The 23,430-nt window shown below is 41.7% G+C and overlaps 1 protein-coding gene across 2 annotated transcripts in view; it reads left to right on the top strand.

The window, feature by feature from the left end:
• Positions 1 to 916: 916 nt before the first annotated feature.
• Positions 917 to 23,430, top strand: part of LOC149248002 (protein LEAD-SENSITIVE 1-like) — a 140,307-nt gene continuing 117,793 nt past the window's right edge. The window contains exons 1-2 of one of the 2 annotated variants that reach the window (XM_089458329.1): positions 917 to 1,342; positions 1,537 to 1,647. Coding sequence is in view for 1 of the 2 variants with exons in the window: in XM_089458328.1 (XP_089314454.1) it covers positions 1,249 to 1,342 (94 nt within the window). In the remaining variant the exon portion in view is untranslated. The remainder of the gene's footprint in view (positions 1,343 to 1,536; positions 1,648 to 23,430) is intronic. The other variant, XM_089458328.1, reaches the window with a different exon arrangement.

Genomic DNA, 23,430 nt, shown 5'->3' with positions numbered 1-23,430 from the left:
GGATGCAAAAATGGAATATCTACCTCAATGCCCATCCCACAAATAGCAAAAAGCTAAAGAATTTTATTATGGAAAGTTTCGTACACAGATATGGGGAAAATATTTGGGTAGAAAGAAGAAGTACTATATTGAGGAATTCAACCCTACTTGTGATCTACAACAAAAAGAGTTCATTGGAGCTAGCATATTATGGAGGACAAAGGTTCTTATTGCTCAATTAAGAACCAACTCGCATCAACTTTAGTGTGAAACAGGACGGTGGAAAAGGCCTAGAGAAGCAGTTGGGTAGAAAGAAGAAGTACTACATTGAGGAATTCAACCCTACTTGTGATCTATAACAAAAAGAGTTCATTGGAGCTAGCATATTATGGAGGACAAAGGTTCTTATTGCTCAATTAAGAACCAACTCGCATCAACTTTTGTGTGAAACAGGACGGTGGAAAAGGCCTAAAGAAACTTGGGAAGAACGGTTTACAATAAAAAGAGTTCATTGGAGCTAGCATTCCATGGAAGACAAAGGTTCTTATTGTTCAATTAAGAACCAACTCGCATCAACTTCGGTGTGAAACAGAACGGTGGAAAAGGCCTAAAGAAGTTTGGGAAGAACAAACATGTACATTTTGCACGTCTGAGGTTGTGGAATCAGAAAAACATTTCATTTTGGAATGTGATGCATTCAAAGACATCACATAAAGTTATGGGAATATGTTAGCATCAGTTTATTGCCATTGTTTTTTAAGTGAGTAGATTGTTGAAAATTAAACTATCACATCACCAATTTAAATAAAAAAAATGAAACTAATAATCCGACTATTTTTAATTTCGTAAACATTAAAATATAATATCATATCATTTCATTTTATTAGAAATAAATTGACAGCAAAGTGATCGCTCTATGCCGTCTATGCGGGGACAACACTTTGGGAAAGCATGGCGATAGTGGCGAGGTTGGTAAAGCTAAAACAGGGCCACCATTTTCTTTATCACGAATCGCCGCCATTCCTTCGTCGGGAAGGGATGCATTTAAAACCAGTTTTCGTGGCCCACATGGAATGAAAAGTTGCTGTCACATTACTTGCAGTCATGGAATATAGTTAACACCAAAGCAATGGAAATGGGCAAAGCGGCATTTGTGATTTCTCTGCTCTCTATACTTTTCTGTGGCATTCCTAACAGTTTTGAGTAACAGACTTCACTGAATTCAGATTGTGTGAATATCATCTCATTCGTTCCTGATCATCAGCAGTCATGGGATTGCTCTCCAACAGGATTAGCAGAGAAGACCTTCGTCCCGGCGATCACATATATTCATGGAGGACAGCCTACACCTATGCTCATCACGGTGCTTCTCTCTTTTTCATTTGCATTTCTCTCCCTCTTCTTATTTATGTCTGCTATTGTTCCACTTTCACGAAGTGCCGTTTGTCTTTCTATTGGGGGTTGATCCCAAAGACCATAACTAGACAGACATTAAATTTTTGGTAGATAATTGGCTTGCACGTATCTTATCAAAATGGAAATGTGGAATTGGTTCAGCGATAAGGTCAATGGAGAGCTAAGCTATTCACGGAGGTTCGATTCTTGCTATGGTCAACCCCAGCCATATAAACTGAGTTTCAAATAGCTGAGGTCAGGTGTAAATCCCAGGTAATTTTGGCAGAATCCTTTCCAACCTGGCACATATGGAAACTATGGGCACATTTTTACATAAAATATAATTACGGTGACTCAAAGCCCCCAAACAATTTAATTAGCAAGGATTTAGCTAGTCTTTCCCTGGAAGTTCAAATGCGAGCAAGATAGTAGAAAATACAGATCCCAGGTTTTCCAATGGAGAAGTTCATGATCACTAAGAATGGTGATACTTGTCAGAGAAAAAGAAATTGAATGTAATGCCTAGTACAGAAGCATCTCCAAGGTAAATATAGGAAAGTCCGTAGGCATCATTGACCTTAAGCCTAGAAGCAATACCTACTGAAACGGTCATCCAGTGAAGTAGGCTTTTTAATAGTTGGGAGGGAGTCAAGTACAGATCATCTCAACTAGCTAGAACCTTTCCTTTGTAAACAGATTGGTTTCAATACTAAAATCTATCTTGAAGGGGGGAATCCCTCCAATAGTGAAAGTAATAGTAGGTCCATGGCCCGTCAACAGGGATCATTAACAGGGATCCTTTGCTGAAATAAAATTTGTTATAGCCTCTTCAATCGCCAATAGGCCGATTTCAACAATAGGCTGATTTCAAGCTTTAGTCCAACACCAGCTCTTCCACAATGATATAGTAGAGCTGTATGTTTAACATTCTAGCGAATATACAAGCATAACATCGATGAAATGACATGTACCAATCATCCAGCCAACCAAACAAATTGAGTGCTGTAGGAAACAGAACATAAGCTTGGGGTAGGCATATAAAGCATGGCCAGCATTATCGGTCAATGCCCAAGGCTCAACCAGTTGAATTGGAGGATTGTACTGCTGTAGCTTGCCTTTGCACAGCATTTAAAACATCATGGTTTAACAGTAAACCAGGAATTTAACAATTAATGTGCCAGTTAATTAACCATCAAACAGAGCACAATGACATTAACATCGATGAAATGACATGCACCAATCATCCAGCCAACCAAACAAATTGAGTGCTGTAGGAAACAGAACATAAGCTTGGGGTAGGCATATAAAGCATGGCCAGCATTGTGGGTCAATGCCCAAGGCTCAACCAGTTGAATTGGAGGATTGTACTGCTGTAGCTTGCCTTTGCACAGCATTTAAAACATCATGGTTTAACAGTAAACCAGGAATTTAACAATTAATGTGCCAGTTAATTAACCATCAAACAGAGCACAATGACATTGCTGTTATTAACTTATTAGTAGCTGTAACACTTCACCCACACAGTATTCATTCAAAGAGGATCGAACAAAAAAGTGGGAAAGGAAACGAAGTGTAGCTACTCAAGCAACGATTCCAGCATTTAATTAACATAACCAGAACAGCAAATAAAACATCCACAGTAGAGTGCTTAATCACACATCATAAACAGCATATTTTTTACCCTGGAAACCCAAATGGAAAAACCAGCATTCGGTAGGAATTTTGTTGGGCTGAGGAAATTGTTACAAAGTGGTGAGTTCTCCATCAGATTTCTAATGCAATTTTACTCACAGGCAACATTGCAGATGGTAAGGGCTTTGAGACAACCTTCGGTCTTTGAACAAACTTCTTCTTTTGAGTCCTTCATTTTCTGCTACTGTCCTTGTTCTTCATTTCCTCTCAAGCCCTCTTGCTCTCCTCTTCATCCAATGTCCTCCTTTTTCACAGCCTTGATATTTAATGGGCTTCTTTGGAAGACCAACTGTGACAATGGCTCGTTTCATCTCGCAAGTCAAAAGCATTTTTGGACTATTCAATCAAATTTGCCAAAGCTATTAAAACGCTAATAAGAAAGTTTACAGAAGAGATTTACTTAGGATCCAATTCAGATCACACCTCCCCATTTCTAAGCTTTGGTCTCGAAATGTTTCAACTCCCTTCGATCTTTTTTTTCTCTGCATTTATGTACCTACCTCCTCTAGTACCATCAAGCAATCTCCAGCAGATCTACATGTTGAAACTTGTGGTAGCTTCGGAAGGTCTTCTGCATAGGCTTGGTGTCTTAGCATGTAGAAGATGATTTATTGCCTCTTTAGGTGCTTGCTTGATGGAGTAAGTGATTTATGTCTTCTTTCCTAAGTCTAACTTAGGAAAAGTACAATAATTAAAGTGAATTAATTATTGTGGACTATTAAGTCAATTTCTAAGGATAAATAATGAAATTATTTAAGTGACTTAGAAATGATCTCAACTGTTTCTCTCCTAGATTGTCTAGAAGGGAGATTAGGGTTAGGGATTTGGGCTTGATGAATATTATAAATGAAAGCAGAAGGGAGAGGTGAAGACACAATAACAACAAGAGAGAGAGAGAGAGAACTACTGCATTTTTGGGAAAGTGATTTTCTCAAAGAGGGAGGGTGATTTCTCCAGAGCGAGAGGCTCATCTAGACTGAGGAGAAAGGGGATGATTGTAGGTTGATTCGGGAGCATTTCCAGGAGGCCAAATTGCTAGAGATTGTATGGCCGAATCACTGAAGTGAGGAGGTTGAATTGTTGGAGAGGTTGATTTGCTGGGGCCGAATTTCTTGAGGCGCAAACGCTGTTCAAGGGGAAGGCATAGGGTTGAGTTGCTGGTGAGAAGTGGGCTGAAATTCTCCAAGCCAAATTTCTTTAGAGGCTAATTTCTAGTGCGCCGAAATTCCTAGAGCTGAATTCTTCTTGTGGGGCCAAGTTGCAGGTTCTGGGCAATTCATATTTCCTTGTAATTTATTTATGGGTCGAAACCCTGATTTTCCTAAGATTAATTAATGAAGGAGAATTGTTTTGGGTGTTTATTGGTTGTAATTTGTGATTGATCTCTCTCTATTTTTGATTTCCGCAACATATACATTTCTGGAAGTTAAAATACCAATGATTTTATTTTTCAACAATTTAGAATTTATTTGGTTAATAAAATAAATTGTTGGGAATAAATAATTGTTGCGAGAAAATAAATCTAGGTTGGTATTAAGAGATTTAATATGGTATCAGAGCTCTAGAAAACTCTAAAAGAGAGATTCAAGATCACTAGCATTTGTAGCAGCAAATTTCTTCTTTTTACGACAACAATATTATTTTTTAATTTTGTAGGTATGGTTTTCTGGCCAAGTTAGTAGGTCAATTTGTGAGATGGAATCACTGAGTAGTTTGATATATGAAGACAGGTTGGATGGGGCCACTAACTCTAGTCCCTGGAGGGAACAAATCACCATAGTTTTAAAAATGAATGGTTTGTGAACACAGAGTTCCGGGTTCCTTTAGATTTAAACCAAGTAGCTAAGCACAACCAAAAGGATGTGAAAGCGATGGGTATAATTTCGGATGGTGTGATGGATCATATAATTTCTCACATAACAGGTAAGGATACAACACAACAGATGTGGGTAGTCCTAAGAAATCTTTATCAGAGCACAAACGAAAGTAGGAGGATGGTGCTGTAATGAAAATCAAACAATATGACGATGAACAAATCAGAGATTGTAATATCTTACCTCACAAGGATCTAGCAGGCTTGTGATGAGCTTTCAATTGTGGGAGAAGCTGTGAACAATTTGGAGCTAGTAAAAGTGGCTTTGAAAAGATGCACCAAGCATTGGACCACCTTTGTGGATGGGATCCTGGCTAGGCAACAACTTTATAATTGGAGCCAGTTGTGGGATGTTTTCATCCATAAGGAGATCTGGGAGAATTCATCAATTGAAGGACAACAAAGGAGATGTGAGGAGAAAGAGGAGCTTCCTCTTGCTGCACAAGCAAAAAAGAGCAAAGGGAAGGCCAAGCAAAACCAAATTGGAGGTGGATCTTCACAGGGTAAAAAGGAGAAAGACATGAGAAAAGTCAAGTGCTTTGCATGTCACAAGTTCAAACATTTTACTCGTCAATGTCCAAAGAGGAAGAAGGACAAGGAAAAATAGCCACGACAGTCATTGCACAAATGTACGAATTGGCTGAAAAGTTCAAGAAGAACTTTGCTTTGTTATCATGCCTTTCTAGAACTGTCACTATAGGTGTTTGGTTTGTGGATAGTGGAGCATCTTGTCACATGACGGGTTCTTGAGACATTTTCACCAACATGACCAAGGAACCTAAAGAAGTACATGTAGAGCTTGGCGATAATGCCAAGTATGCTGTAGAGGGCATTGGTAGCATTGAGTTTTAGATGGTCTCAAGAGGTATGATGGAGGTGAATGAAATGTTGTTTGTATTGGGTTTGGAGAAGAATCTCTTACAATTTCAGCCATGGAGGACAGAGGAGGTGAATGAAATGTTGTTTGTATCGGGTTTGGAGAAGAATCTCTTATCAATTTCAACCATGGAGGACAGAGGACTAGGGGTCAACTTCATGGGAGGTGAAGTGGCTATTGGGTTGAAAGGAACTAATCCTGGCAAGAGGCAAGTAATTGGGAGAAGGGAGAAGAATCTCTATTTTTTGAGAGGACAGTCGGTGAAGGCTCTCGTACATGAGAGTGATAGCCAGAGCAAGCTTTGCCACAGGAGGATGGGACACCTACACTACAGGGTTCTTCTTATGTTACGGAGAACGGTCACAAGTTTTCCAAAGATCAAGTTGGAGCAAGAGAGAGTGTGCAAGGGGGTGTGCACTTGGCAAGTAGGCCAAGGCTGCATTTCCTCATAGTGGGACCAGGTCCAAGGGTGTGTTGGACTTGGTGCATTTAGACATTTGTGGTCCTATGTCAGTGGAATCAATCACTTTGCGACATTCATAGATGATTTTTCCAAGAAGACTTGGATCTAATCCCTGAAGAACAAGGGTGAGGTCTTCGGTCGGTTTCAAGAGTTTAAAGCTCTTGTGGAGAACCAAATAGGGAAGAGGACTAAGGTGCCGAGATCAGATAATGGGGGTGTGTATACCTCCAATGAGTTCCAAGATTTTTGTTGGGTAGTGGGGATCAAGAAGGAGCTCACGATACCTTACAACCCTTAGCAGAATGGGTTGCTGAGAGGAAAAACAGGACCATAATGAAGGCAACGAGGGAAATGATTTATGACTAGGCATTGCCTATGTTTTTGTGGGTGAAGGCCTGTAATATAGTTGCGTATCTACATAATAGTAGTCCTCACAGAGTGTTGGATGATATGATTCCTGAGGAGATGTTCATAGGAGTGAAGCCAAAGGTAAGTCATTTGTGTATCTTTGGTAGTCCAATTTATGTTCACATTCCCACGGAGAAAAGGGGTAAGCTAGGGCCCTTGTCAAAAAGGGGGATGTTTATTGGCTACAACGATGTCTCAAAGGCTTATTGAGTCTACATTCCTAGATAGAGGAGAGTGATTGTCTGTTGGGATGTCAGATTTGAGGAGGGTAGGACCTTTAGGAGGTCTCATGATACAGAGTCAATATGGGTAGGGGATCAAGAGCGAGAGACGTTTAATGTTGAGCATGGACCAACAACACCAACAACACGAACAACAGGGACATAGCTTGTATATCTAGAGGAGGAGCGAGATGTTCCTTCGAGATCTATCAAGAGCAGGTTGAGATGGGCCGAGCAGAGCTTGAGGGATGTTGAAGAGCATGTGGAGGCTCATAGCAACACCTTTAGGCAGGGCAGGCGACCAACGAGATTTTCTAGTTACATGGCCTTGTCGAGCAACATTAGTGAGTTCGAGCCTCCTACTGTTGAGGAGGTTGTAGATGTGCAGGTCTGGAGGGATGCCATGGTGGAGGAGTATAGCTCCATCATGAAGAATGATGTGTGGAACATAGTGCTAAGGTTAGAGGGAAAATCAATGGCCACTTTTCGATGGATCTACAGGATTAAACATGCAGTTGATGGCAGTGCTGAAAAGTACAAAGTGAGGTTCGTTGTGAGAGGGTTCTCCCAACAAGGGGGAGTAGACTACGAGGAGACATTCACACCTGTCATCAGATATGCATCAATTAGAGTAGTCATGTCCATTGCTTCAAAGATGGGGTGGAGGATGCATCAGATGGATGTGAAAATTGCTTTCCTCAATGAGGTGATTGAGGAAGAGGTGTATATTGAGTAGCCTGAGGGCTTTGAGGTGCACGTGAGAGAGTCTCATGTATGCAGGTTGGAGAAGACCATTTATGGGTTGAAGCAGGTTCCACGTGCATGGTACATCGGGATCAATGGATATCTTCTTGGTTTGGGTTTCACAAAGAGTGAAGTGAACTCTAACTTGTACCATGTACTTGTTGAGGGTGAACTGCTTGTCTTGGTTCTTTATGTTGACAATCTTTTGTTAATAGGATCAGAGAAGCTCATAGGGATGTGCAAGGGGGATCTTGCTTCAGAGTTCGAGATGAAGGACATTGACCTAATGCATTACTTTTTGGGATTGGAGGTGTGGCAACAACTAGGAGAAATTTTCCTTGGGTAGGGTAGGTATGTAGTTGAGATCTTGCAATGATTCAAGATGGAGGATTGCAAGCAATTTCTACATCGATGATCACTAACTTGAAGAAGCTCAGTGCTTCTGAGGGCAAGTTGGTGGATCCAACACTATATGGGACGCTGATAGGTTCCTTGATGTATCTGGTCAACACTAGGCCAAATATCTATTTTGTGAACACACTCCGCTAGTTCATGGTGGAGTTGAGACAAGTTCATTGGGTGGCGGCAAAGCATTTGTTGAGATACCAATGAGGTACAATGGACTTTGGGTTAAGATATGTTGGAGTTGGTGGAGTAGAGTTACAAGGGTACACAAACTTTGATTGGGCTGAGAACACTATGGATAGAAAATCCACATCTAGATGTTGTTTAAGCTTGGGATCAATCGTGATCTCGTGGTACAACAAGAAGTAGCAGCCGGTGGCACTTAGTTCAGCATGGCAGCGCGTATGGTGAGTTGTGAGGCAGTATGGCTTTGCAAGATGCTTGCAGAATTATTTGGTTTAGAGATGGGGCCAACAATGATTCACTATGACAATCAGAGTTGCATTAAATTCTCTAAGAATCTTGTGTTTCATGATCAGTCCAAGCATATCGAGATCTTATATCACTTCATCAGAGATAGAGTCTAGAGAGGTGTTATGCGATTGTAGTATATTTCCATAAAGGACTAGAGGTCAAATATTCTCACTAAGCCTCTAGTGAAAGGGAAGTTTGTTAAGTTCAGAGACAAGCTGAGGGTAGTGGAGAATCCCTTCCTTGCTAGGAGTGAGTGTTGAATCTTGTGGTATCTTCAGAAGGTCTTTTGCATAGGCTTGGTGTCTTAGCATGTAGAAGATGATTATTCCTTCTTTAGGTGCTTGCTTGGTGGAGTAAGTGATTTATGTCTTTTTTCCTAGATCTAACTTAGAAAAATACAATAATTAAAGTGAATTAATTATTGTGGACTATTAAGTCAATTTCTAAGGATAAATAATGAAATTATTTAAGTGACTTAGAAATGATCTCAACCGTTGATCTCCTAGATCTTCTAGAAGGGAGATTAGGGTTAGGGATTTGGGCTTGATGAAGATTATAAATGAAAGCCTAAGGGAGAGGTGAAGGTGACAACCACAACAAGAGAGAGAGCTAGCAACAACATTTTTGGGAAAGCGATTTTCTGAAAGACGGAGAGTGTTTCTCTAGAGCGAGAGGCTCATTTAGATTGAGGAGAAAGAGGAAGATTACAACTTGATTCGAGAGCATTTTCAGGAGGCCGAATTGTTGGAGATTGCAGGGCGAATTACTGAAGCAAGGAGGTTGAATTGTTAGAGAGGTCGATTTTGCAAGGTCAAATTTACCAAGGCATAGAGGCTGTTTGCGGAGAAGGTGCAAGGTCGAGTTGCTGGTGAGGAGTGGACCAAAATTCTCCTGGCCGAATTTCTTCAGAGGCTAATTTCCAGTGGGCCGAAAATTCTAGGGTTGAATTCTTCCAGTGGGGCCAAGTTGCAGGTTCCAGTCAATGCATATTTTCTTGTAATTTCTTTATGGGTCAAAACCCAAATTTTCTTGAGAATAGTTAATGAAGGGGAACTGTTGTGGGTGTTTATCTGTTGTAATGTGTGATTGATCTCTCTGTTTTTTTATTTTCGCTGCATATAAATTTCTGGAAGTTAAAATACCAGTGATTTTATTTTTCAACAATTCAAAATTTATTTGGTTAATAAAATAAATTGTTGGGAATAAATAATTGTTGCGAGAAAATAAATATGGGCTGATATTAGGAGATTTAACATGGTATCAGAGCTCTATAAAACTCTAAAAGAGAGATTCGAGATCATTAGGGTTTGCAACAAGTTTCTTCTTTTTACGGTGGTAGAATTATTTTTTAATTTTGCAATTGGGTTGTTGTCACCAAGTTACTAGGTTGATTTGTGAGATATCATCACTGATTAGTTTGAGATATGAAGACAAGTTGGATGGGGCTGCTAACTTATTCCCTAGGAGCAGATCACCATAGTTTTAAAAATGAATGGTTTCTGGATTTTTGTGAACACAAAGATCCAGGTTCTTTCAGATCCAAACCAAGCAGCTGAGCACTATTAGAAGTATGTGAAAGTGATGGGTATAATTATGGATGGTGAGAGGGATCATATAATTCCTCACATAACAGGGAAGGATACAACACGACAAGTGTGGGTGGCCCTAAGCGGTCTTTATTAGAGCACAAATTAAAATAGGAAGATGGTGTTGTGGGAAAAATTAAAAAAGCATTAGGATGAATAAATCATAGACCATAACATCTTACCTCACAAGGATCCAACAGGGTCGTGATGAGCTTTCAGTTGTGGGAGACGTTGTGAATGATTTAGAGCTAGTAAAAGTGGCTTTGAAAGGATGCACCAAGCATTGGACCACCTTTGTGGATGGGATCCTGGCTAGGCAACAAATTCTTGATTGGATCCAATTGTGGGATGATTTCATTTAGAAGGAGATTTGGGAGAATTCATCAATCAGAGGAGAATGAAGGAGTGGTGAGGAGAAAGAGGAGCTTGCTCTTGTTGCATAAGTGAAAAAGAGCAAAGGGAAGGCCAAGCACAGCTAGAGTGGAGGTGGATGCTAGAGAAGGACATGGGGAAAGTCAAGTGCTTTGCATGTCACAAGTTCAGACATCTTGCCAGTCAGTGTCCAAATAGGAAGAAGGGCAAGGGAAAGGCAAGCATTGCATAGATGGACAAATTGGTTGAAAAGTTTGAGAAGAACTTTGCCTTGGCGTCATGCCTTTCTGGGATCGTCTCAAGAGGTGTTTGGTTTATGGACAGTGGAGCATCTTGTCACATGATGGGATCTTGAGACATTTTCGCCAACATGAACAAGGAGCCTAGAGATATACATGTAGAAATGCCAACATGGCCAAGGAGCTTAGAGATATATATATAGAGCTTGTTGATAATGTCAAGTATGTAGTAGAGGGCATTGGTAGCACTGAGTTTCAGATGGACTCTGGAGGTATCGTGGAGGTGAATGAAGTTTTTTCTGTACTGAATTTGGAGAGGTATCTCCTATTAGTTTTGACTATGGAGGACAAAGGACTAGAGGTCAGCGTCATGGGAGGTGAAGCGATTGTTGGGCCGAAAGGAACTGATCCTAGCAAGAGGTGAGTAATTGGGAGAAGGGAGAAGAATCTCTATCTGTTGAGAGGACAACTGGTGAAGGCTCTCATACATGAGAGTGATAGCCAGAGCAAGCTTTGGCACTGGAGGATGGGACACCTACTCTACAGGGCTCTTCTTATGTTACAGAGAATGGTCACATGTTTTTCAGAGATCACAGTGGAGCATGAGGGAGTGTTCAAGGGGTGAGCGCTTGGTAAACAAGCCAAGGCTGTGTTTCCTCATATTGGGACTAGGTCCAAGGATGTGTTGGACTTGGTGCATTCAAACGTTTGTGGTCCTATGTCAGTGGGATCAATCACATGGTCATTGTACTTTGCGACATTCATAAATAATTTTTTCAAGAAGATTTGGATCTACTTTTTGAAGACCAAGGGTGGGTTCTTCGGTTGGTTTTAGGAGTTTAAAGCTCTTGTGGAGAACTAGACCAAGAAGAGGATTAAGGTGCTAAGATCAGATAATGGGGGTGAGTATACCTCCAATGGTTTCTAGGATTTTTGAATGGCAATAGGGATCAAGAAGGAGCTCATGGTACCTGTTACCCACCACCAATGGGTGACCCCTATAGGAGAAATTTTCTCTTAGATTTGTCTTCAACTGACAGCCAACAGTGCCTTGCAGCCACTAGATAGCATGATGTGCCACCATTCTCTGCCCCCTAAGCTAGCCATTATGTGCCCTCGCCCATCTGTTATGATCGTATGTTTGAAGGTGGCCCTTCCAACCCCAAAGGTATGGCTTTTCTTGCCAAAGACTGGATACAGGAGAGTCAGGACATTCTCAAGGTACTCAAGGAAAACATATAGGTTGCTCAAAATCGGAAAAAGTTGTACACAAACCAGCATAGAACAGAGCACAATTTTGAGATAGGAGATCTTGTTTTCTTGCGATTGCAGCCCTATAGACAGTCTACTCTCAAGAAGAGTGGAGCGGAAAAATTGAAGCCGAGGTTTTATGGGCCTTACAAAGTTATCCATAGAGTGGGCGAGGTGGCATATGAGTTGGAGCTACCAAGTGACAACAGAATCCACAATGTATTCCATGTATCATGCCTCAAGAAGGTTGTGGGTCAACAGGTCACAACCTCTATCGAATTGTCGCCATTAGATGAAGAGGGTCAACTGGAACTAATTCCGGAAACGATCATGGTCGTGTGGGAAAAGAAGTTAAGGGGAAGAGTAATTATGGAATACGTCGTCAAATGGAAGAATTTATCAAAGGGAGATGGAAGGAGAACGGATTTTGCAGCACTTGAACTTGCAATTGCTTGAGGGCAAGCAATTTCGGGCAGGGGGGACTATAATGTCCTCAACGAAATGAGGACAAAATAGGACTCATTAACCTATCCTAATTCCTTCCCCATAGGCTATAGTCCACCTAAAACGGAAAAACAGCCAAAAATACCCATTGTTGGGTAAGTTCTGGGGCAGTTGGGGAAAAAACCCAGAATTGGGGTTTTGAGTAAGATTTACTCAACCATTTATGAATATGAAACCCCTTAAGGAAGCCTATAAATAAAGGAGGATTGGATTCATTTTGGATCATCAGGTGTGGATCATTTCATTCTATTTTTGAGCATTAGCTCTGAGGTTTTAAGACCCATGGGCCATTTCTCTTTATCAATTTCGGTGGTGAGAGATTCCACCCTAGTTGATACATTTTCCTTTTTTCTTCTCTTGTTCTGGCACAGGAAAAATCCCTAGAAGGCAGCTAGTTCTATGATAACCAATCTCTATTCTAGGAAACAAATTATGAAGTGACAGCCTCTGTTTTCTTTGGATAGTGAATTCTATAATGCCTTGATATTTCATTATGGCACAGAGGCACCATCGGTGAGGCAGCTAAATTCTTTATTTTTTTGGAGAGGAACGAATTCTCTATTGGATGACTCTTTTTTTCTAAGACAAGTCGAAATCCTTGTGATAGCGAACTCCTGAAGGCAATGTCTTTGGCTAAGATCAAACCCTTATTTGCCAATCGACGAGTTTGAATTGACGGCGTGATCAGTTCAGGCCCCAATTTTCGAAAGCAGAGTCATTTGAATTCTCAGCAAGGGAGGGATTTAGTTGCAATGGAAAATCAACCAAGTTTTGGGTAAGCGAAAGGTTCTAGAAGCATATTCATAACATTACGATCTTTTGTGCACATCGTAAAGACGACCGCAAACCCTGAATCGTGACATTTGGCGCCGAAGATTCCATAAGTCTAGTAATTCGAGACAGAACGTAAACTTGGGAAGCACTCGTGGCCGAGCAATGTGCGAGTACTGTGTTGTGGTCCTGAGGAAACAACAAAGATCCTAAATCACAATGGGCCCCAAAATTAGTGACGTGGTCAAAACAGTTCATATAACTGTGTGTAGTGTTTCAAAGAAATTATTTATGGTATTGTTGTTTAGGATATAAATCTAACATATTAAGTACTTGCAAATTAGATCACTGTGGTATTATTGTTACTTTTCTGGGATTAATATTAGTTATATTGGAGTTGAGGAACTTTGCTACATGGTTTATTTCATTGAGGACCAGTATTATCTATCGAAGGTTGTATTATTGTAATTGAGTTGAATTGTGGTACAAAAAGAAAATTGTTGAAAACCCTAGTATAAAAAAAACTAGGGAAAAATTATACTAGCGCATTACACCAAATGTGTCTAAGAAAAGCAAGCATCAACACCCAATTACAGGTGCTTTGCTGTCTCCAAAAATTTTGTTGATGAAGGATGGTGCATCATATCCATATAGAGCTTTGAAGGGACTCATCCCAATGGATAAGTGGTAGATGGTGTTGTAGCAGTGCTCCCCAAGGTACATCCACTTAATCCATGCCTTCTGTAGACTGGTCACATAGTTGCTTATGTACCTTCCAATCTACTTATTCACAATTTCTGTCTGACCATCAGTTTGAGGGTGATAGCTAGTGCCAGGGTTCAATTCATTTCCCACTAGCCTGAAAAGCTCCTGCCAAAATGCGGCCATGAATCTACTGTCTCGATTGCTGACTATATTCTTTGGTAGCCCATGTAGTCTAAAGACTTATTTGAAAAACAATTCTGCCACTTGTTTGGCCAAATAATCAACTGATATGGCAAAGAAGTGTGCGAATTTAGTCAGCCTATCTACCACCGTGTAGATGCAGTCCTTCCCTTGTGTTTTGGGTAACCTTGTGATGAAATCCATCGAGATGCTCTCCATATTTTTTTTCTGGGATTGGTAGGGGTTGGAGAAGACCTACAGGGTGTGTATGCTCAACGTTATTCTGTTGGCATGTCATGCATTCCCTGATATATTTCATCACATCTTCCTTGAGCCCTTTCCATAAGAATTGTTCTCGAATCTGTCGATGTCTTGAAAAATCCTTGATGCCCAGTCGAGGGAATATCATGTGTTGCCTTCAAAATCTTTTCCCTGGGTGTATATTTGGGAACCAAGTATATCCTGTCTTTATGATAAATGACTCCATCAATTATTTTGTACTTGTCATCTTGGATGGTCTTGTCGATTAGTGTGCATGCAAACTGGTTCTTGGCATATTCTGCTGTGAGGTGTGCCTTCGAATCTTCTGTCAGTTCCATGAGGGCACATGTTGTTGGTTTTCTGGAAAGTGCATTAGCCACAACATTCTTCTTTCCCTTTACATACTCAATATCAAAGTCATAAGCTTGTAGAAATCTCTGTTTTCCCACCCCGGTTTTCAGTTTCTCCTTATTTCTCCCATGTAGTTAAATGGCCATTCCCATAACCATACATTTAACAGACTGAAAAAATAAATATTGCTGAAAACACAAATTCTGGAAATTTTTCAGAATGCTGGAAATTGCAGAATTAAAAATCAGCAATCAAAAACAGCCATTAAAACACTGATATTTTTGGTCAACTTGACCCTGGAAAAACCCCCTACAACTTTTTGGGGAAAACCAGTTTGAGAGCTCTTCTTTATTTCTGAAAATTGCCTTTTTACAGTGAGAATTATTCAGCAAAAAATCAGCAAACAAATTTACAACTTATCTCCTTTCCCGTGCCTCACAGCAATCTGGAAATTACAGCAAACAGGACAGCAATAAATGCTGTACGGCCTCCGTTTTGTGTGCAGAAAAATCAGCAAACTGCTCCTCGATTTTTGTGCAAAAATCTGCCTTTCACTATGTGCTGAATCAGCGGTACAAATCTGCTCAACTGCTGCCTTGGAATGTGTGCCAAGCTGCTGTCTCCTTCTCCTCCCTGCTCAGAAATCTCTCTTGCTCTCTTGCTCTCCTTCTCCCAATCTGCTCATGAAAGAATGAATGACCTTTTCCTCCTTTTCCTCCTTTAATATAACTCCAAGTGACTTTTGGTGATCCAAGTGACTTTTGGGTGATCTCTAAATCCAATGGCTGAAATAGATTTAGATCAATGGTTGAGATTAAATGCTCATTTAAATCTCACTTTCTATTTTTTAATTCACCCCACTTTAATAAAGACCCACTTAGTCATTTATTTCCAAAGTCACTTTTCCTTTCTAATTTTTCATTTACTTTAAAATTAGACTTAGTAACTTTATCACTTAAAGTCACTTTTAAATTAGATTTAACTTTATAAAATTATAAAGTCACTTTAGGAGAAAAATTAAATTCTTTTGGACACTTTTCCCTAGGCCAAAGATCAAAACCTAAGGGAACCACCTGTCCTCCGGTACCAAATTTCAACACTCCCTCTTACCGAGGAAGGTGTTCCTCACCACACCCATCTTGTCTCTGAAGTAGACATGCTTGCCGCGTGGTAAGGCTTTGGTAAGAATATCTGCAACCTGCTCATCAGTGGAAATATACTCAAGTTTCACAACTCCCTTCTGAACATAGTCTCTGATGAAATGATATCTGATCCCGATATGCTTTGACCTGTCATGAAATACTGGATTCTCCGTGAGTTTAATGCAACTCTGATTATCACAGTAAATCACTGAAGGTCTCAACGGCTGACCAAATAAGCCAAACAACATCTTGCGAAGCCAGATGGCCTCACAACTAGCTAGACTGGCTGCCATATACTCTGCTTCCGCTGAACTCAGTGCTACTGACTGCTGCTTCCGGCTGAACCATGACACTACTGCTGAACCCAACCCAAAACAGCACCCTGAAGTGCTCTTCCTATCAGAAGCACAACCTGCCCAATCAGAATCAGTGTATCCTGCCAATCTCACTCCATCTCCCTGCCTGTAGTCCAGACCATAATCCACTGTCCCCTGCAAGTACCGCAAAATGTGTTTTGCAGCCACCCAGTGAACCTTCCTAGGCTCACACATAAACTGACTCATCGTGTTGACTGCAAAACAAATATCTGGTCTAGTGTTGACCAAATACATCAAGGAACCAATCAGCTGCCTGTACAATGTGGGATCCACCAACTCGGAATCCGAAGCATGAAGCTTCTTCCAATTGGTGATCATCGGTGTCGACATGGGTCTACAATCCTCCATGTGGAATCTGCTAAGGATGTCCACAATATACTTCCCCTGCCCCAGGAAGAAATGCCCCTCCTCCTGCCACACCTCCAAACCCAAAAAGTAATGCATCAAGCCGATGTCCTTCATCTCAAACTCCGCCGCAAGATCTCTCTTGCAGTGCTCTATGAGTCTCTCTGCACCTGTAATGATCAAGTCATCCACATACAGCACCAGAATGAGAGGCTCCTCACCAATCACAATAAGGTAAAGTTTCGGATCTGCCTCACTCTTTGTGAAACCCATCCCCTGCAAGTATGCATCTATCCTGGAGTACCAAGCTCTGGGAGCTTGCTTCAGGCCATAAAGGGCCTTCTTCAATCTGCACACATGGGACTCCTTCCCATGCACCTCAAAGCCCTGTGGCTGCTCAATGTACACCTCCTCCTGTATGAAGCCATTGAGAAATGCGGTCTTCACATCCATCTGGTGGATCTTCCAACCCATCTCTGCTGCTATCGATATAATGGAGCGGATCGAAGTATATCGAGCCACGGGAGCGAAGGTCTCCTCATAATCAACTCCCTCTACCTGGGAGAACCCTCTAGCCACAAACCTCGCTTTGAATTTCTCAATGCTGCCATCTGCAGCATGTTTTACCTTGTAAAGCCATGTGGAAGTAACCACGGATTTGCCCTCAGGCCTCGGCACCACCTCCCAAACATCATTCTTCATGATAGAAGAATACTCCTCCTGCATGGCCTCTCTCCAGACCTGCTGGCTAGCTGCCTACTCATAGCTAGAAGGCTCAGAGTCAAGGATGCTGGTAACCATCGCCATATAACTACAAAACCTCTCAGGTGGTCTACTCTCTCTGACCGGCCTCTTCGGCTCAGCAACAGATGTGGCATCTCTCAAGGTGTCCTGAAGCCACTTGGGCTTCCTCTTCCCTGAGCATGCTTCTCCCATAGGAGAATGAAACTCCTCCTCCTCATCACCATCAGTAGCCTGAACTCCTGACTGTCTGTCTGCTGTCCTCCTGCCTGCACCTGAACCTGTAGAAGCTGAGGTACCGTGTGAACTGTCCATCAGTGGACTCCCTAGTGAACTGCTCTGTGAACTGCTCTGCATGCTGCCCGGAGCACCACCCCTCTGGCTCGATGAGCCACTGCTCACTGACGGACCTGACATCCTCATAGATGTACCTTCTGATCCTCCTGATCCCTGCCCACTGGATCCCTGCGACTGACTCAACTGCTGCTGAGGGTCTGGCTGATCTAGATACTCTAACTCCCGTGACCTCCTAAAGGCCCTGTCCTCCTCGAACTTCACATCCCGTCTGACAACAACTCTCCTCTGTGCAGGAATGTAAATCCGAAAGGCCTTTGAGGTCTCACTGTAGCCCACAAAGATACCCTTCTCTGCGGTGGGCTCTAGTTTGGTCCTCTTCTCCTTGGGTATATAGGAGTATGTTATGCATCCAAAGATATGAAGATGACCAATATCAGGCTTCTTCCCAGAGAAAGCATCCTCCGGAGTCATGTGCCCCAAGGCACGATGCAGACTCCTGTTCTGCAAGTAAACAGCTGTGTTGCAGGCTTCTGCCCATAAGAACAATGGCAACCCCTGATCATGTAACATGGCTTTGGCAGCCCCTATGATGGATCTGTTCTTCCTCTCTGCAACTTCGTTTTGCTGGGGGTTGTAAGGAACAGTGAACTCCCTCCTAATGTCTGCCTCCGCACAATAGTCAACAAACTCTCCAAGGGTGTACTCTCCTCCATTGTCCGACCTCAAGGACTTGATCTTTCGACCTGTCTGAGTCTCCACAAGAGCTCTGAACTCCTGAAACCGCTTGAAGACCTCACTCTTGGTCTTCAAAAAATAAATCCAGGTCCTCCTGGAGTGATCATCAATGAATAACACATAGTACTCATATCCATTCAAGGAAACATGAGACATCCGACCGCTCACATCGGAATGAATCAAATCAAGTATCCCCGTCGCTCTGCTGTCACTGCTGGGAAAAGGGGATTTGGCAAACTTGCCCATCGCACAACCTCTGCAAGTATCAAAGTGATCAGTACTGAAATCTGGCACACCTGTAGTGATCTCCCGCAATGTCCTCAAGGCTCCATGATACATATGTCCCATCCTGCGGTGCCAAATCTCACACAGCTCAGAACTGCTAGCTCTGCTGTCGGTACTACTGCTCAATGCCAAAAGGGGCTGAAATGCAAACTTGTACACCTTTGCATGGCGTACACCTATCACTCTAGCTGAATCAGCTGGAGTGCCCCTGGGATACATCAACACCTGTCCTCTTCTGAACAGTACCTCATATCTTCTGTCCTCCAAAGCTGAGACGAATATGAGGTTCTTCCTCATCCCTGGCACATAAAGAACATCTGACACTTTCAAGGGAGGTCTGGACTCCCTCTGAAATGTTAGTGTACCCACCCCGACTGCTCTAACAACTCTGTCATCATCGAGTACTACCTCAATATCATTGCCACTCTCTGAAAGCTCTGAGAAGTACTCCTGGACTCCTGTCATGTGACGTGAAGCCCCACTGTCCACATACCAGATACTTGTAGATGCTCCGCTAATCGAGGGAAAAGCATGCTCCCTCTGAACCTGTGTAGCAGGTGATCCTGCACTAGAGGACTCACACGTAGTGAACGCAAACTCTCGGTCAAAACGACCAGCAAAGTCCTCAATCTCTGCTGAAACTGCCACGTCCTGGTTCTTTCCCTTCTTCTTCTTCTTCTCCGGACACACAACTGCATAGTGTCCCATCTTTTGACAATTCCAACACTTCACCTTGGAATAGTCCTTCTGTGTGTTCCCCTGTTTACCTTTACCTTTGCCTTTGCCCCCACCACTGCTTGTGGAAGTCTGCTTCTTCCCTTTGCCTTTCTTGCCTCCTGCCACCAGTGCTACGTCCTCATCCTGCTCAACTGGCTTGGCTGCCCCAAGCTGTCCTTTCCTGATCTCTGTCTGAATACAATCATCCCAAAACCTCTCCCATGTGGGAAGGGTCTCACGTGCACAAACCCCATCAGCAAAGTTCAACCATGAACGGGGGAGGCCATTCACTACAATACGCATCAACTCAGTGGATGGAATGGCCTCTCCAATCGCTGCCAACTCATCTCTCACATTGGTAATCTTTGTGAGATATCCAGCTGCACTATCATTCCCCATCTTAATGTTCTTCAGCTTCTCCTTCAGGACCATCTTCCGGTTCTCATTGGTACTCTGGTAGAGATTGGAAAATGCTGTCCATATCTCATGGGCATTGCTCTTTCCTCTCACATGAGGAATGCAATGGTCTTTGATTTCGTCTAGAATCAGCCTCTTACCCTTATTGTTCTTCTTTTTATACTCAGCCAACTGAGTAACATCAGTGGGCACAACAACAGGGTTCTGTGCGGTATGCACCATGATATCCCAGACTTCTGCCTCCTCAAAGATACTCTGCATTCTCTCCTTCCAAACACTGTAATTTGTATGCCCATCCAACATATCCTCCACCCTCAATCCCAATGACATCCTGCTGTCCTAAAACTGAAAAATAGCACTGCTGTAGTAAAGATAAAACTGCTGTTTATGAAAAATCAGCTTGCTGGAATTCTCTGAGTGAAAAATCAGCAACTGTAATTTTTCCTTTTGCTGTCCCAAACTGCCCTTCAGCACTCAAGCTCTGATACCATGTAGAAATTTCTGTTTTCCCACCCCGGTTTTCAGTTTCTCCTTATTTCTCCCATGTAGTTAAATGCCCATTCCCATAACCATACATTTAACAGACTGAAAAAATAAATATTGCTGAAAACACAAATTCTGGAAATTTTTCAGAATGCTGGAAATTGCAGAATTAAAAATCAGCAATCAAAACAGCCATTAAAATACTGATATTTTTGGTCAATTTGACCCTGGAAAAACCCCCTACAACTCTTGGGGAAAACCAGTTTGAGAGCTCTTCTTTATTTATGAAAATTGCCTTTTTACAGTGAGAATTATTCAGCAAAAAATCAACAAGCAAATTTACAACTTATCTCCTTTCCCGTGCCTCATAGCAATCTGGAAATTACAGCAAACAGGACAGCAATAAATGCTGTACGGCCTCCGTTTCGTGTGCAGAAAAATCAGCAAACTGCTCCTCGATTTTTGTGCAAAAATCTGCCTTTCACTATGTGCTGAATCAGCTATACAAATCTGCTCAACTGCTGCCTTGGAATGTGTGCCAAGCTGCTGTCTCCTTCTCCTCCCTGCTCAGAAATCTCTCTTGCTCTCCTTCTCCCAATCTGCTCATGAAAGAATGAATGACCTTTTCCTCCTTTTCCTCCTTTAATATAACTCCAAGTGACTTTTGGGTGATCCAAGTGACTTTTGGGTGATCTCTAAATCCAATGGCTGAAATAGATTTGGATCAATGGTTGAGATTAAATGCTCATTTAAATCTCACTTTCTATTTTTTAATTCACCCCACTTTAATAAAGACCCACTTAGTCATTTATTTCCAAAGTCACTTTTCCTTTCTAATTTTTCATTTACTTTAAAATTAGACTTAGTAACTTTATCACTTAAAGTCACTTTTAAATTAGATTTAACTTTATAAAATTATAAAGTCACTTTAGGAGAAAAATTAAATTCTTTTGGACACTTTTCCCTAGGCCAAAGATCAAAGCCTAAGGGAACCACCTGTCCTCCGGTACCAAATTTCAACAAAGCTGCGATCTTGCTTACCCACTTTTGTTGCCGCTTGTTAAGGTCCTTTTGCCCCAGGAAATGATGCAGGCTGTTGTGGTCTGTCCTGACTATGAACCTGTTTCCAACCAAATATTGTCTGAACTTTGCCAAAGCATGCATGATAGCCAACATCTCCTTGTCATATATGGAGTAAAGCTTCTCTGTGTCCTGAAGCTTCTGACTTTCAAATGCGATAGGGTGACCCTTTTGCATTAAGACAACCCCTATTCCTTCCCTCGACGCATCACATTCCAATATGAATGGTTGACCAAAGTCGGGAAGAGCCAAGACTAGACATGAGCTCATTATTTCTTTGAACTTGTTAAACGTCTTGTCAGATTCTTTTGTCCACCTGAATGCTCCCTTTTTGGTTAATATTGTCAAGGGTGCACTTAACTGAGAAAAACGCTTAACGAACTATTGGTAGTAATTGCAGATTCCAAGGAATCCATGTAATTCTGTTAGGGTTTTGGGTGTGGGCTAGTCCAATATTGCCTGAATTTTCTCTTGATGAACCTGTACTCCCTTTGTGCTGATTATGTGTCCTAAATAAAGAATCTTCGTCAACCCAAACTCGCATTTTGACACTTTGGCATAGAGAGACTACTGCATAATGCTCAAAATTGTATCCAAATGCTTCAGATGATCATCCCATGTTTTGCTGTAAATGAGAAGGTCGTCAAAGAACACTAATAAAAACTTCCTTAGCTGCTTGCTGAAGATATTGTTCATACAGGATTGGAAAGTAGCGGGGGCGTTGGGTAGCCCAAATAGCATGACCAAAAATTTGAAATGTCCATAATGACATTGAAATGCCGTTTTCGGCACGCCCTTCTCTCGAACTCGGATTTGATGGTACCTTGATCATAAATCAATTTTTGAAAAGTAAGTTGCCTCGTGAAGTTCGTCCAGTAATTCATCGATCCCGGGTACAGGGTACCTGTTTTTGATATTTTTTTATTGAGTGCTCGGTAATCAATGCACATTCTCCACGTGCCATCCTTCTTCTTTACCAAGACCACAAAGGAGGCAAATGGACTCGAGGTAGGTTTGATGTGGCTCATTTCTAACAGCTCTTGGATGGTCTTTTCTATTTCATCCTTGAATTTCTTTGGGTATTAGTAAGGGGTGGACTTAGCTCCCTCTTCCAGTTCTATAGTGTGCTCGAATCCTCTCTTAGGAGGCAATCTTGGAGGAATATCACTAAACAATGAAGCATGCTTGTCAATTATTTGTTGAATATTTGTGTTGTACTGCGGTTTATTGTTGCTGGCTACCTTTTGGCTCATGATTTTGCAGTTTGCAGCGTACGCGACATCACCATGCCTGAAGATAGTTCCATTCTTTTGGCTAAAACAACCTGTGGCCCATCAGTTGCCATACCTCTCAAAATTACCCTACTGCCATTTGGTGCTTTAAATTCCATCTCCAGTGCTTGGTAGCCCATTATGTGCTTGCCCAACGAATACAACCATTGAACCCCTAGTACCATATTGAGATCTGCAAAATCTATTACATAGAAATCACTAGCAAAAGTATAGTTACCGAGAGTTACGCTCAAACCTAAGATTATTCGGGTGCAATCCAAGTTGTATCCATCTGCAACTTTTACATCCAAGCTTTAGTGCCCAAACTTTTTACAATTAATCATATAAATTTTTTTAACCTAATTTTATCAAATTCAATGCCTAATTTTACAATTAATTGAAAATTTAACTAATACGAAAATTTAAATGCAGATACTTACTTGGAAATTCCGTTTGGGGTCAACTTCGGCTGTTACTGCTCCCATTTTGCTACCAGACCGACCGTTTCCTCCCAGCCTATCTGGGTTCCACCTGTCGGGTGCCTAGATCCATAAGACTTTGAATTAGAGGTCTTCTGACCCCCGTGCCCAAAGTTCTAAGAACAATTACTCGAGTCTCTCAAATTATAGTTCTGTTAGTATTCCCTTTCTCTTTGCTTCTCCTGAAAACCAAAAATGAATAAAATTTTTCTCCCCCTCATGCCTTCTGCATTCTCCTTATATTCCAAAACACCACCTTCTCCCAATCCTCCACTGCCTTGGAATTATGGTATGGTTTCTTGCCTTTGGT

This window comes from Pinus tabuliformis, chromosome 7, assembly GCF_031772625.1.
Source record: "Pinus tabuliformis cultivar Carrire ecotype Pingquan chromosome 7, CPIR1, whole genome shotgun sequence".
Classification (NCBI taxonomy): Eukaryota; Viridiplantae; Streptophyta; class Pinopsida; order Pinales; family Pinaceae; genus Pinus; species Pinus tabuliformis.
This window is presented reverse-complemented; position numbering and strand designations above follow the sequence as displayed.